The sequence below is a fragment of the Papio anubis genome, chromosome 17 (genome assembly GCF_008728515.1).
Source record: "Papio anubis isolate 15944 chromosome 17, Panubis1.0, whole genome shotgun sequence".
Taxonomy (NCBI): Eukaryota; Metazoa; Chordata; class Mammalia; order Primates; family Cercopithecidae; genus Papio; species Papio anubis.
The window spans coordinates 7,783,724-7,799,412 of NC_044992.1; the positions used below are offsets into that span (position 1 = coordinate 7,783,724).

The 15,689-nt window shown below is 49.4% G+C and overlaps 1 protein-coding gene and 1 pseudogene across 2 annotated transcripts in view; one reads left to right on the plus strand and one right to left on the minus strand.

Annotated features, from left to right (window-relative positions):
* Positions 1 to 15,689, plus strand: part of PFAS (phosphoribosylformylglycinamidine synthase) — a 22,885-nt gene continuing 7,196 nt past the window's right edge. Inside the window, 11 exon segments of the mRNA XM_031657360.1 lie at positions 1 to 157; positions 5,593 to 5,773; positions 5,860 to 5,995; positions 6,717 to 6,822; positions 7,507 to 7,696; positions 7,810 to 7,915; positions 8,271 to 8,411; positions 8,538 to 8,662; positions 8,848 to 8,976; positions 9,817 to 9,948; positions 10,082 to 10,210. Of these exon segments, the coding sequence (XP_031513220.1) occupies positions 5,632 to 5,773; positions 5,860 to 5,995; positions 6,717 to 6,822; positions 7,507 to 7,696; positions 7,810 to 7,915; positions 8,271 to 8,411; positions 8,538 to 8,662; positions 8,848 to 8,976; positions 9,817 to 9,948; positions 10,082 to 10,210 (1,336 nt within the window). The 5' untranslated portion in view covers positions 1 to 157; positions 5,593 to 5,631.
* On the minus strand, positions 4,165 to 4,818 carry LOC101026647 (annotated as a pseudogene). Its single transcript, XR_002517966.2, has one exon. The product of XR_002517966.2 is annotated as an interferon-induced transmembrane protein 3 pseudogene (transcript).

Genomic DNA, 15,689 nt, shown 5'->3' on the forward strand with positions numbered 1-15,689 from the left:
CAAGAACCTAGAATTTTGCGTGCGGGCTGGGAAAAGTGGGCGGGGCGTAGTCGCCCCGGCGCAGGCAGGTCCAGTCTCTACCCGCGGCGCACGTGGATGACGTAACAAGCGCGCGCGACGATTCGAGGTGCTCTGTGGCCGCGAGTGCGTCTTCCACGTGAGTATAGTTACCGCGTACGGACCTGGAACCTCCTCCAGGTGCAGCGTTTCGTCATCTAGCCCAAGCCTGGTCTGGCCCCTTCAGTATCCCCCCAAGCCGAGCTGTGTCTACTTGGTGCCCGCACATTTGCTTTAGTGGAGGCGTCCATTCATCCTATCTTGCGTGCGTTCCGCAGACCCCAGGCATGGCCGACCCCCATGTAAACTTAGTCCCATTGTCCCATTCATGGATTCAACTAACAGAAAGTCTGCCGGCCGCCTACTGGGATACAGCGCTCATGCACGCAAACCCTGTCTCTGAGCTCTTGAAACTTAACATTTTATTAGGAATGATAGACGGAAATCAAGTGGCTCTTGATAAACCAAATGCCTTCAGGAAGACTGTCCTGAAAGTGGGGGAGGGGCTGAAGAGTGGTGAGAATCAAGAGTTCATTCAGTCAGTCCACAAGTGTTAGAATTTTTTTTGCGTTTCAAGCCCTGGTATTGTTCTAAGCCTTGGTAATTCAATGGAAACGAAGCCACAACATCCCATGCCCACGTAGAGATTTTTTTCTAGTGGGGAATATAGAGCGAAAAGTAAAAACATCCCATAGTGATAAGCGGCTATGTAGGAAATAAAAATAGGGCCATCTGATAGTAACTACTTAGTGGCTAGTGAAGCCATTTCCACGAAGGCGAATCACCAGAAATCTAAATAACAAGAAGGAGCTAGCCATGCATATGTCAGGGTGAAAAAAATGCCTTCCAGGTCTGAGCTTGGCAAGTTAGAGAAATAGAAAAGAAGCTAATGTGGTTGGTGCATTGTGGGTGAAAAAGAGAATGGTGTGAGATAGGGTTGGAGAGGTAGGCCGGAGAGTGGCCACACTTGGTAAACCAGGATGCTGAGGTCGAATTTATACCATGTGTAATGGGAAGCCATAATCCACTTTATGCTGATGTGTGACAAATGAATTGTGATTATGCAGTGATCAGGAGGCTAATGCATTGGTCCAGGTGAGTGATGATGGTGTCTTACTTGAACTAGAGTGAGGTAGTAGAGATGAAGAGATGAGAGATTTGAGACATGATTGGAAATAGATTTCCTGGTGGATTGGATTTAGAGAGTCCGAGGGAAAGAGAATTCAGCATGACTTCTGTGTTTTTGTCTTGAGCAACAAACTGGATGATGGTATTGTTTACTGAGATGTCAAGACTAGGGGAACAGCAGAGTTTGTTGAGTAAAGCCAGGGTCCCGCTGAGAGGCAATGGGACCAGAAATTGGATAGGTAGTTCGGGATAGATGGGGAGGGCCTTTGAATGTGAGGCTAAAAGTATTAACTGTAATAGTTCTGTTGCCTGATGCACACTGGAGGTAAATACACCAAGACACCAGGTTGCAGCAGAGAAAGAGGTTTAATCATAGGGCTGCTGCAAAGGAGACAGGAGGAGACCTCAAATCCATCTCCCAGAGTACTTTGGGGCCAGGGTTTTTAAGGGTTTGGAGTAGGATTGGGCTGAAGTGTGAAAATCATTGATTGAAGAGTGCAGGGTGAGGTCATGAAACAGGGAGATGAAGAAACTGATTCTCATGCTCACTTGGTTCCACTGTGGGAGTCTTTTTCTTTTTTCTTTTTTTTTTAAAGATGAGGTCTGCCTGTTGTGTTGGCTCATGCCTATAATCCTAGCACTTTGGGAGGCCGAGGCGGGCGGATCACGAGGTCAAGAGATTGAGACCATCCTGGCCAACATGGTGAAACCCCATCTCTACTAAAAATATAAAAATTAGCTGGGCGTGGTGGTGCACGCCTGTAGTCTCAGCTACTCGGGAGGCTGAGACAGGAGAATCGCTTGAACCCAGGAGGCAGAGGTTGCAGTGAGACGAGATGGTGTCACTGCACTCCAGCCTTGCGACAGAGCGAGACTCCATCTCAAAAAAAAAAAAAAAAAAAAAAAGAAAGATAAAGAAAGACGGGGTCTTGCTGTGTCACCTAGGCTGGAGTGCAGTGGCACAATCGTAGCTCACTGCAGCCTCAAACTAATGGGCTCAAGTGATCCTCTTGCCTCAGCCTCTTGAGTAGCTGGGACCATAGGTACACGCCACCATGTCCAGCTAATTTACAATTTTTTTTTTTTTTTTTTTTTGAGACAGAGTCTCGCTCTGTCACCCAGGCTGGAGTGCGGTGGCCGGATCTCTGCTCACTGCAAGCTCCGCCTCCCAGGTTTACGCCATTCTCCTGCCTCAGCCTCCCGAGTAGCTGGGACTACAGGCGCTCGCCACCTCGCCCGGCTAGTTTTTTGTATTTTTAGTAGAGACGGGGTTTCACCGTGTTAGCCAGGATGGTCTCAATCTCCTGACCTCGTGATCCGCCCGTCTCGGCCTCCCAAAGTGCTGGGATTACAGGCTTGAGCCACCGCGCCCGGCCTAATTTATAATCTTTTTAATGAAGACAGGGTCTTACCATGTTGCCCAGGGCTGGTCTCAAACTCCTGGGCTCAAGCAGTCCGCTGCTTTGGCCTCCCAAAGTGCTGGGATTACAGGCATTGGGATTATAGGCGTGAGCCACTGCTCCTGGCTTCTGTGGGAGGCTTTGAGCTGGGTGGAGTCAGCTGTTCTGCTGGAATTCAGGATCTGCTTAAGTAATTTGTTTTTTTGTTTGTTTGTTTGTTTGAAGCACAGTCTTGCTCTGTCACCCAGGCTGGAGTGCAATGGCTCAGTCTTGGCTCACTGCAACCTCTGCCTCCCAGGTTCAAGCGATTCTCCTGCCTCAGCCTCCCGAATAGCTGGGACTACAGGCGCTTGCCACCATGCCCGGCTAATTTTTTGTATTTTTAATAGAGACAGGGTTTCGCCATGTCGGCCAGGTTGGTCTCGAACTCCTGACCTCAAATGATCTGCCCTCTTGGCCTCCTAAAGTGCGAGGATTACGGATGTGAGCCACCGTGCCCAGCCCTGCTTAAGCAATTATTATTATTATTATTATTATTTTTAGTAATTTATGGGCTGGAATGGTGGCACATGCCTGTAATCCCAACACATTGGGAGTCCGAGGTGGGCAGATCACTTGAGGTCAGGAGTTGGAGACCAGCCTGGAGAACATGGGGAAACCCCATCTCTACTAATAATACAAAAATTAGTTGGGCGTGGTGGCATATGCCTGTAATCACAGCTACTCAGGAGACTGAGTCAGGAGAATTGCTTGAACCCAGGAGGAAGAAGTTGCAGAGAGCCGAGATTGTACCACTGCACTCCAACCTGGGTAAGAGTGAATCCATCTCGAAAAAAAAGAAAAATAAAATAAGTAAATAAATAAATTATGACATGATATCATCAACCAATAAATTATTAAACAAAAGCTTTGTGATCAGAGATCCTTTTTTTTTGTTTGTTTTGAGACGGAGTTTCGCTCTTGTTGCCCAGGCTGTAGTGCAATGGCTCGATCTCAGCTCACTGCAACTTCCGCCTCCCGGGTTCAAGTGATTCTCCTGCTTCAGCCTCCCAAGTAGCTGATTACAGGCATGCACCACCATGCCCGGCTAATTTTGTATTTTTTTGAGTAGAGATGAGGTTTCACCATGTTGGTCAGGCTGGTCTCAAACTCCTGATCTCAGGTTCTCACCGTGTTGCCCAGGCTGGAGTGCAGTGGCTCGATCATGGCTGAATGCAGCCTCTGCCTCCCTGGGCTCAAGTGATCTTCCCACCTCAGCCTCCCCAGTTGCTGGGAGTACAGGCACATGCCAGCACACCCAGCTAATTTTTGTATCTTTTTTGAGAGAGATGGGGTTTTTGCCACATTGCCCAGGTTGCTCTCAAACGCCTGTGCTCAGTCCTCCCACCTCAGCCTCCAAAGGGCTAAGATTACAGGTGTGGGCCACTGTGCCCAGCCCAATCTGGCCTCTTCTTATAAGGGCAGGTTATAAGAGGTTTGGTGAGATTAGTAGCTCATTCATGGGAGTTCTACTTTCATGACCTAATTACCTCACAGAGGCCCCACCTCCAAATACCATAACATTGAGGATTAGGGTTTCTTTTTTTTTTTTTTTTTTACCAGAAACATGTACACTTTATTGAATGTCATTGTAGAAAAGTGTGTGAGGATAAGGGGCTGATACAGGACTCGGCTCTGGGGGCAGGGCGAGGAATGGAAGGTGGAGCACGTGGGACACAGGTTATGGGCAGAGCTCCTGGCCTGAATGATGTCTCCTGACCTATTGATGGGCTTGGAAGATCAATACTGGGACGACAATGAGCAGAATGGTCATTAGGATGCCCAAAATCAGGGCCCAGATGTTCAGGCACTTGGCGGTGGAGGCATAGGCCTGGGCCCCAGTCAGGTCGCCAACCATCTTCCTGTCCCTAGACTTCACGGAGTAGGCGAACGCTATGAAGCCCAGGCAGCAGGGGTTCATGAAGAGGGTGTTGAACAGGGACCAGACGACATGGTCGGGCACGGAGGTTTCGCTGCAGATATGGATCACGGTGGACGTCGGGGGAGCAGGGTTGTGGGGCGCCCCCAGCATAGCCACCTCGTGCTCTTCCTTGAGCATCTCATAGTTGGGAGGCTGGCCGCTGTTGACAGGAGAGAAGAAGGTTTGGACCGTGTGGTTCGTGGTGTCCTGTGAAGGCCAGCGGTGGTCGGGTTAGTGGGATCGTTCTCCAGGATTAGGGTTTCAATATATGAATTGGGAGAGGGAGATACACAAACATTCCATCCATGGCTGATGCCATTTCTCTCAGGAAATTTTTCCTGACACCTAAAGTGCAGGATTGGTGTTCACAGTCCCCTGACCTTCACTACATGGGACTGGAAATGTCTGGGTACTTGGCCTTTCTCCCCCAATAAAATATAAACCCTGTGAGAGCAGACATAGTTTCTGTCTTGATTCACAGCGGTGTTCCTAAGACCTTGCCTGGGACCCAGCAAAGTGCATGTACTCTGGGAACATGTGTCAAGCATGCACCTGTCACCTCCCTACCACATTAATAAAGACCACATTTTGCAAGATTCCTTAAAATCTCCAAGGTTACATTTTTCAGGTTACCTTGTTTCACTAAATGTCCCTATCACTTTTCCCTACCCTATCCCTAACGCCTCAACTTTCCTTGAAATCTGAAATCAGTTGAATAGGCCATGGTTAATGTTTTTTTATTTATCTTATTTTTATTTATTTATTTGTTTATTTGTTGAGAAGGAGTTTTGCTCTTGTTGCCCAGACTGGAGTGCAGTGGTGCAATCTAAGCTCACTGCAACCTCAGCCTCCCTAGTAGCTGGGATTACAGGCGCCTGCCACCACACCCAGCTAATTTTGTATTTTTAGTAGAGACAGGGTTTCACTATGTTGACCGGGCTGGTCTCGAACTCCTGACCTCAGGCAATCCACCCTCCTCAACCTCCCAAAGTGCTGGGATTACAGGTGTGAGCCACCGTGCCCGGCTCAGTTAATGTTATTTTTTAGGAACCTAATTCATCTCTCCAGCAAAGGACACCTGCAGAGATGTCCCCAGTCCTTCACTTCTATGTTCGTCCCTCTGGCCATGAGGGGGCAGCCTCTGGACACACTCGAAGGAAACTGCAAGGGAAACTGCCACAGCTACAGGGCGTCGAGACTGAACTGTGCTACAATGTGAACTGGACAGGTCGGGCCCAGGCATTGGATTCTTGGGGGACATGCCTCGGTGCTGGGGGCAGTGTCTCAAGGTGTCCTTGCCCTGTCTCCCTGCAGCTGAGGCCCTCCCCAGTGCTGAGGAGATGAAGAAGCTGATGTGGCTGTTTGGTTGCCCGTTATTGCTGGATGATGTTGCTCAGGAGTCCTGGCTCCTTTCTGGCTCCAGTGACCTGCTGCTGGAGGTTGGGCCCAGGTAAGTATCTCATCCTGCCCACCCCTTTCTCCTGCTTTCCTCCGCTTCCTCTTGTGATCCTTGGGAGATTTGTTTTTCCTTTGCTCTTTGCTACTTCCTGCCTAGGAAACCATGCATGTGCTTTCCCCATTTGGGTAGATCCCTCCAAAGACCACCCTGCTCCAAAACATGTTCTCAAAGCAAAATAAATTGGATTCCAAGTTAAAATCAAACAGTTTTGGCCAGGCGCGGTGGCTCACGTCTGGAATCCCAGCTTTGGGAGGCCGAGGCAGGTGGATCACGAGATCAGGAGATCGAGACCGTCCTGGCTAACGCAGTGAAGCCCTGTCTCTACTAAAAATACGAAAAATTAGCCGGGCCTGGTGGCATGCACCTACAGTCGCAGCTACTCAGGAGGCTGAGGCAGGAGAATTGCTTGAACCCAGGAAGCAGAGGTTGCAGTGAGCCAAGATATGCGCCACTGCACTCCAGCCTGGGCGACAGAGCGAAACTCTGTCTCACAAAAAAAAAAAAAAAAAAAAAGTTTTGATGCTAGAGGATAGTTATGGTTTGCTTTGAGTGAACTTTGAAAGCAGGTTTCTTGTTGCCCAGTCTGAGGCTGAAAGCCGATGGTGAGGGGATAGCGGTGGGAGGTTGTCCAGACAGCAGTGGGCAGGATCCACCCTCTCATCTGAGGCCTGCCAGGGGTTCTCCAGTCCTAACCATCAGGCCCATTGCTCAGGCTGAACTTCTCCACTCCGACATCTACCAACATCGTGTCAGTGTGCCACGCCGCTGGGCTGGGGCCTGTGGATCGTGTGGAGACCACCCGGCGCTACCGGCTCTCGGTGAGGTGCTGGGGAATCAGGAGGAGGAGATGGGCCAGAGATAGAAGATTAGATCCTAAACTCTAGAGAGAAGCAGGGACAGGTGCTCCTGGCTTTAGGCCTGCTCTATATGGTTGTACAGGTTGTTCACTGCCTGAAGGTACCTGGTTAAGGGGTAAATGAGGCAGAAATCCAGCCTATGCTTCCCTTAATCTGTGCATCCTGGCGTGGATTCATACCGGGAAAGGGCGTCTTTTTATAATCTGAGAAAAAGTGCCATATGGGGTGGCAGTGGGCTGGCCTTGCATGACTAAGAGGGTAGGAAGGTGGACCATTTCTCTCCATTCTTTTTTTTTTTTTTTTTTTTTTGAGACGGAGTCTCGCGCTGTGTCACCCAGGCTGGAGTGCAGTGGCGCGATCTCGGCTCACTGCAAGTTCCGCCTCCCGGGTTCACGCCATTCTCCTGCCTCAGCCTCCGAGTAGCTGGGACTACAGGCGCCCGCCACCACGCCCGGCTAGTTTTTTGTATTTTTAGTAGAGACGGGGTTTCACCATGTTAGCCAGGATGGTCTCGATCTCCTGACCTCATGATCCACCCGCCTCGGCCTCCCAAAGTGCTGGGATTACAGGCTTGAGCCACCGCGCCCGGCCTCTCTCCATTCTTAAACTCTTCACCCCTTGCCCTCTGTGTGTCTGCACCCCTAGTTTGCCCACCCTCCGTCGGCTGAGGTGGAAGCCATTGCTCTGGCTACCCTGCACGACCGGATGACAGAGCAGCACTTCCCCCATCCCATCCAAAGTTTCTCCCCTGAGAGCATCCTGGAACCCCTCAATGGCCCTATCAATATACTGGGCGAGGGCCGGCTTGCGCTGGAGAAGGCCAACCAGGAGCTTGGTGAGTAGCTGGGGAGGGAGGTGTAGGGCCCGGGACAGGCCAGTAGGGGTGCTGAGATCTAGAATGTGGCTGCCTGAGTTCCATAGTCACCTCTTCCTGGATTTGTCTCCTAGGTCTGGCTTTAGACTCTTGGGACCTAGACTTCTACACCCAGCGCTTCCAGGAGCTACAGCGGAACCCGAGCACTGTGGAGGCCTTTGACTTGGCACAGTCCAATAGGTGAGGAGGAATGGGATTGTACTGATACCTGAGCCCGTGGATATTGGGAGAGACCACAGGGACTCGCCTTCATGGCTCTCCCTTGGCTTAGGGGCCTCCCTGAGTCTCTGAGGGCCTGGGCTCCCCTCATCCATCAAGGAGTCTATATTCAAATTTTGGTTTTATCTTCACTTTGGCTCTGGATAATCCAAAATGACGGAATACTTGAAGATTATGACTTTTTGGAATATATTTTGATCTATTATCTAAGTATGAATTTGGCTGTAACTCTGCTGTTAAATGCTGGTGAGAAGACAGGGTATTAAGAAATGACCCCGTTTCCACCTGCCTTCCCCTCCCTGCATCGCCCCCTCAGCGAGCACAGCCGACACTGGTTCTTCAAGGGCCAGCTCCACGTGGATGGGCAGAAGCTGGAGCACTCACTGTTTGAGTCTATCATGAGCACCCAGGAATCCTCAAACCCCAACAACGTCCTCAAATTCTGTGATAACAGCAGGTGGGTTGTGCCCTAGACTGGGGTGGCATCAGGACCCGGGGAGGGGAGGCCCCAGGCCTTGGTTGGGTTAATGGGTTAGTGTAGATCCCAGAAAGGAAGCAGGGTCCAGAACGGATATGTCCACAGTGCAATCCAGGGAAAGGAAGTCCGATTCCTACGGCCTGAGGACCCCACACGGCCAAGCCGTTTCCAGCAACAGCAAGGTCTGAGACATGTTGTCTTCACAGCAGAGACTCACAACTTTCCCACAGGTGAGCTGGGCTCCCTGGAGAAGTAGGTGAGATCACAGAATAGGGCAGGGCAAAGGTCCCAGGTGCCTGGGCTGGGCTTGGGGAAAATTATCAGGGAAGCTGGTTATCCTTAATTTCAGTGGGGGTGGTCAGAGATGGGATTTGTCTCTGAGGCACCCAGACCTCTCCCCACTCTCTCTTTGCAGGAGTATCCCCCTTTAGTGGTGCGACCACTGGCACAGGGGGCCGGATTCGAGATGTCCAGTGCACAGGCCGTGGGGCCCATGTGGTGGCTGGCACTGCTGGCTATTGCTTTGGAAATCTGCATATTCCAGGTTCCATCTCCTTCCTCTCCTTCCACCTTCCCTTCCAGATTCCTTGTCCTGGCAGGCACCAGACTTTTATCTCTTAGGTCATAGGGTCATCCTGGGTGCCTTTTCTTGGGAGGGAGGGCTCTAAGATAGCTGGCCTTTCACTACCTATGGTCATTAAGTGTAGACCTGGGGAGATGAGGTGGCCAGACTGACTTTGCAGGTCCACGATTTTCTTTACAAACTAGCCTTCATTCAGCCAGAAAGCATGATACTGGATTGGTCTTACGATCACCACCTGCCCCTCAAATCTGGTTTCTTAGAAAGCCTGAGAAACTCGGCCGGGCGTGGTGGCTCATGTCTGTAATCCCAGCACTTTGGGAGGCTGAGGTGGGCAGATCACAAGGTCAGGAGATTGAAACCATCCTGGCTAACACGGTGAAATCCCATCTCTACTAAAAATACAAAAAAATTAGCTGGGCGTGGTGATGGGTGCCTGTAGTCCCAGCTACTCGGGAGGCGGAGGCGAGAGAATGGCGTGAACCCAGGAGGCGGAGCTTGCAGTGAGCCAAGTTTGCACCACTGCACTCTAGCCTGGGCGACAGACTGAGACTCGATCTCAAAAAAAAGAAAGCCTGTGAAACTGATCGTGAGAGTCAGAGGGAAGGCTGGTGTGGGTGGTGGAGAGACCAGTGCCTCACTGCAGGCTCTACAGCTTCCTAAAACAGGACTTCCTGAAGTGGAACATTGCAGCCATGCAGTTGGTCCTTGGTGGTCTTGACCCTTCTTGAAGGATGCAAGCTGCTCCGGCCTCTGTCTTCACAGTTCATTCAGTTCATCCAGTTCTCTTTCCTTCCCTTCCAGGTTACAATCTGCCCTGGGAGGATCCAAGCTTCCAGTATCCTGGGAACTTTGCCCGGCCCCTGGAGGTTGCCATTGAAGCCAGTAATGGAGCTTCTGACTATGGCAACAAGTTTGGGGAACCAGTGCTGGCTGGTGAGACTGGGGGTGTGGAGGGATGATAAACACCCAGAGGGGCTTGTGGGTGGGGTGTGCTACCCAGGGGCTGTGCTATTGGGCGAGCACGGAGGGAACTGAGTGACACGTCCCTCTGATGTTCACCCTCCAGGCTTCGCCCGCTCTTTGGGCCTCCAGCTCCCAGACGGCCAGCGGCGTGAGTGGATCAAGCCCATCATGTTTAGTGGGGGCATTGGGTCCATGGAAGCTGACCACATAAGCAAGGAGGCCCCAGAGCCAGGTAAGAGCCTGCCACCTTTCTCTAGATCCAGCCAGATTTCTCCCCAGCACAGGATGGCTGCAGGGAGGGAACTCAGGGACCACTTCAGTGGTTAGTTTTTAATGTGTTGGCTTACGTTATGCATCACATAATGATGGACAACTCGTTCTGAGAAATGTGGTTATTAGGTAATTTCATTATTGTGCCCACTGTGCCCACTTCATGGAGCGTACATACACAAACCTAGATGGTATAGCCTACTACACAGTCACTCCACACGGCCTCTTACTGGCAACATTATCCAGGAATTTTGTACACTTAGGAGCCATGATGAACAAAACAGCATGAGAATAAATTAAGCATAAGAGAAAATAATGCAATCAAGACATGGTGGGCTGGGCAGGGTGGCTCGCACCTGTAATCCCAGCACTTTGGGAGACGGAGGCAGGTGGATCACCTGAGGTCAGGAGTTCAAGACCAGCATGGCCAACATGGTGAAACACCGTTGCTACTGAAAATACAAAAATTAGCCAGGCGTCATGGTGTGCGCCTGTAGTCCCAGCTCCTCAGGAGGCTGAGGCACAAGAACCACTTGAAGCCAGGAGGTGGAGGTTGCAGTGAGTGGAGATCACACCACTGCACTCCAGCCTGGACGACAGAGCAAGACCTTGTCAAAAAAAAAAAAAAAAAAAAAAAAAAGACATGGTAAATATGAGATATATGAAGCTGCTGTCAATGTAACATGGCATACTGTTTTTAAGTTAACTTTTTTTCTCTTTTTTGTTATTATTATTTTTAATCTACATTTTCTTTCTCAAGCAGGATTTTTTTTCTCTTTTTGGAGACAGGGTCTTGCTTTGTCATCCAGGCTGAAGAACAGTGGTTCTATCCTAGCTCACTGTGGCCTTGAGCTCCTGGGCTCAAGCAGTTCTCCTGCCTCAGCTTCCCAAAGCACTGGGATTATAGGTGTGAGCCATGGTGCCCAGCCAAAATAAAAGTGTTTTATATAAGTAGAATGCGTACATTCTAAAATAACAGTAGAAAGTATAGTTGGCTGGGCACAGTGGCTCATGCCTGTAATCCCAGCACTTTGGGAGGCCAAGGCAGGGAGATTACTTGAGGCCGGAAGTTTGAGACCAGTCTGGGGAATATAGTCAGACCCCTGTCTCTAAAAAAATTAAGAAATAAAAATCACTTGGATATGGTGGTGTACACCTGTAGTCCCAGCTACTCAGGAGGCTGACATGGGAAGATCACTTGAGCCGAGGAGCTCTAGGCTGTAGTGAGCTATGATCATATCACTGCACTCAAGCATGAGTGACAGAGTGAGACCCTGTATCCAAAAAAGAATAAAAAAATAAATGTAGGCTGGGTGCAATGGCTCACGCCTGTAATCCCAGCAGTTTGGGAGGCCATGATGGGCAGATCACCTGAGGTCAGGAGTTCAAGACCAGCCTGGCCAACATGGTGAAACCCCCTGTCTACCAAAAATTCAAATATTAGCTGGGTGTGGTGGCACGCATCTGTAATCCCAGCTACTCGGGAGGCTGAGGCAGGAGAATCACTTGAACCTGGGAGGCGGAAGTTGCAGTGAGCCAAGATTGTACCACTGCACTCCAATCTGGACGACAGAGTGAAACTGTGTCTCAAAAAACTAAAAATAAAAATTTAAAAAAGCAGGCCGGGCGCGGTGGCTCAAGCCTGTAATCCCAGCACTTTGGGAGGCCGAGACGGGCGGATCACGAGGTCAGGAGATCGAGACCATCCTGGCTAACACAGTGAAACCCCCTCTCTACTAAAAAATACGAAAAACTAGCCGGGCGAGGTGGTGGGCGCCTGTAGTCCCAGCTACTCGGGAGGCTGAGGCAGGAGAATGGCGTAAACCTGGGAGGTGGAGCTTGCAGTGAGCTGAGATCCGGCCACCTGCACTCCAGCCTGTAGGCTGACCGAGACTCTGTCTCAAAAAAAAAAAAGTGCTTATAATAAACCAACAATAGTCGTTTATTGTCATTGTAAGTATGTAGTATATGTACAATAATGGTCTGTGGTATACTTTTGTGTGACTGGCAGTGCAGTAGGTTTATTTACAATAGCATCACCACCAGCGTGCCACGATGTCACTAGGCAATAGGAATTTTTCAGCACCATTATAATCTTTTTTTTTTTTTTTTTTTGAGGCAGTCTCGTACCCATAATTACTAACCTCCAGTTCCTCTGATAGCTAAGAACTGGCTTGCTCCACCACCTCGCTCCCTTCTTCTATGACCCTGAAACAGCTCACCGTCGGCTCAGGATGGTCGTCAGTAATTTTTATCTCAACTTCCAGCATCAACTCATTACCTGATAAGGGATCACTGTTGTATATGTGGTCTGTTGTGAAGCAAAATGTCATCAGCTCATGACCATAATGGAATCATACAATATGTGGCCTTTTGCGTCTGCCTTCTTTCACTTAGCTTGATGTTTTCAGGGGTTATCCTTTGCATCAGTACTTTCTTTCTTTTTATGGCTGAATAATATCCCATTATATAGCTACGTCACATTTTGTGTACCCATTCCTTAGTTGTTGGGCTTAGGGGTTGCTTCAACTTTTTAGCTATTATGCATAATGCTGCTGTGAACATTTATGTACACTTTTTTTTGTTGTTTTTTTTCGAGATGGAGTCTCGCTTTGTCACCCAGGCTGGAGTGTACTGGCACGATCTCGGCTCACTGCAAGCTCCACCTCCCGAGTTCACGCCATTCTCCTGCCTCAGCCTCCCGAGTTCACACCATTCTCCTGCCTCAGCCTCCCAAGTAGCTGGGACTACAGGTGCCTACCACCACACCCAGCTAATTTTTTTGTATTTTTTTAGTAGAGATGACGTTTCACCGTGTTAGCCAGGATGGTCTCGATCTCCCGACCTTATGATCTGCCCGCCTTGGCCTCCCAAAGTGCTGGGATTACAGGTGTGAGCCACCGCGCCCAGCCTATGTACAAGTTTTTGTATGAACATACGTTATCATTTCTCCCAGGTATATAACTAGGGGTGGAATTGCTGGGTCATGTGGTAACTATGTTCAACTTTTCAAAAACTTGCCAAACTGTTTTCCAAAGCAGCTGTACCATTTTATATTCCCTCTAGCAGTGTGTGAGGGTTCCAGTTTCTCCATGTCCTTGACAACACTTGTTATTACCTGTCCTTTCGATTGTAAGACATCACAGTGGGTATGAAGTAGTATTTCATTGTGGTTTTGGTTTGTTTTTCTCTAATGACTAATGATGTTGAGTGTGTTTTCTTTGATTTTTTTTTTCTTTTTTTTTTTTCCCGTAGAGACAGGGTCTTGCTCTGTTGCTCAGGCTGGAGTGCAGTGGTGCGATCTCAGCTCACTGCAACCTTCGCCTCCAGGGTCAAGCAATTCCCCTGCCTTAGCCTCCTGAATAGCCGGGATTACAGGCACGTGCCACCACGCCCAGCTAATTTCTTTTGTATTTTAGTAGAGATGGGGTTTCACCATGTTGCCCAGGCTGGTGTCGAACTCCTGAGCTCAGGTAATCTGCCCACCTCAGCCTCCCGAAGTGCTAGGATTACAGGCGTGAGCCACCGCGCCTGGCTGAGCATGTTTTTGTATGTTTTAGTTAGCTATTTGTATGTCTTCCTTAAAGAAACATCTATTCAGGCCGGGCGCGGTGGCTCAAGCCTGTAATCCCAGCACTTTGGGAGGCCGAGACGGGTGGATCACGAGGTCAGGAGATCGAGACCATCCTGGCTAACACGGTGAAACCCCGTCTCTACTAAAAAATACAAAAAACTAGCCGGGCGAGGTGGTGGGCACCTGTAGTCCCAGCTACTCGGGAGGCTGAGGCAGGAGAATGGCGTGAACCCGGGAGGCGGAGGCGGAGCTTGCAGTGAGCTGAGATCCAGCCACTGCACTCCAGCCTGGGCGACAGAGCGAGACTCCGTCTCCAAAAAAAAAAAAAAAAGAAACATCTATTCAGATCCTTTCCTATTTCTTTTTTGGTTTTTTGAGATGGAATCTCGCTCTGTCACCTAGGCTGGAGTACAGTGGTGCGATCTCAGCTCACTGCAACCTCCATCTTCTGGGCTCAGGTGATCCTCCCACCTTAGCCTCCTGAGTAACTGAGACTACGAGCTCCTGCCACCATGCCTGGCTAATTTTTGCATTTTTTGTAAAGATAGGATTTTACCGTGTTAGCTAGGCTGGTCTCAAATTCCTGAGCTCAAGCGATCCGCCCGTCTCAGTCTCCCAAAGTGCTGGGAGTGTGGGTGAGTTCTCCCACAGCTTCTACCCTGGAGTCCCCGGGCTTCAGGACCCTTCCGCATCCAGAGGTTGCAGTGAGCCGAGATTGCATCACTTCAACCTGGGCAACAGAGCAAGACTCCATCTCAAAAAAAAAAAAGTTTTTAATATATAAGCCTTACTTCTATTTTTAAATTTACTCCTAATTATTTTTATTCTTTTTGATGCTACTGTAAATAGATACACATATTTTTGCCTTTTTCATTTTTCGCTTAGCAGTATATTTTAGAAATAATTTCTTTTTTTTTTTTTTTTTTTGAGGCGGAGTCTCGCACTGTCGCCCAGGCTGGAGTGCAGTGGCGCGATCTCGGCTCACTGCAAGCTCCGCCTCCCGGGTTTACGCCATTCTCCTGCCTCAGCCTCCCGAGTAGTTGGGACTACAGGCGCCGCCACCACGCCCGGCTAATTTTTTGTATTTTTAGTAGAGACGGGGTTTCACTGTGTTAGCCAGGATGGTCTCGATCTCCTGACCTCGTGATCCGCCCGTCTCGGCCTCCCAAAGTGCTGGGATTACAGGCTTGAGCCACCGCGCCCGGCCAGAAATAATTTCATACTGATGAAGTCATATTACTTCATTACATTCCTATATTCTTTTTTTTTGGTGGCTTAGTCTTTCATTGTATAGACATACCACAGTTTAGTTAATCAGGTCTCTGTTGTCAGCCTTTAGATTATTTCGTGTCCTTGCTAGTACAAACATTACTATGGTGTTTAATCTTGTAAGTAGGTGATTTTATACCTGTGCAAAAGCCAGCAGGATAACTTCCTCAAAGTGTATTTACCCAGAGACTGCGTGCATTTGTCATTTTGGTTGTTAATGCCAAATCGTCCTCTGTAGTTCATACCAGTTTACTCTCCTATCAACCCAGTCAAGTGGTAAGGCTTCTGGGTTAGGCAGGGTGGCTCACGCCTGTAATCCCAGCACTTCGGGAGACCGAGGTGGGCGGATCACCTGAGGTCAGGAGTTTGAGACCAGCCTGGCCAACATGGTGAAACCCTGTCTCTACTAAAAAAATACAAAAATTAGCCGGGCATGACAGCAGGCGCCTGTAATCCTAGCTACTTAGGAGGCTGAGACAAGAGAATCGCTTGAACCCAGGAGGTGGGGGTTGCAGTGAGCCGAGATCACGCCACTGTGCTTCAGCCTGGGCAACAGAGCAAGACTCCATCTCAAAAAAAAAAAAAAAGTGTCAGGATT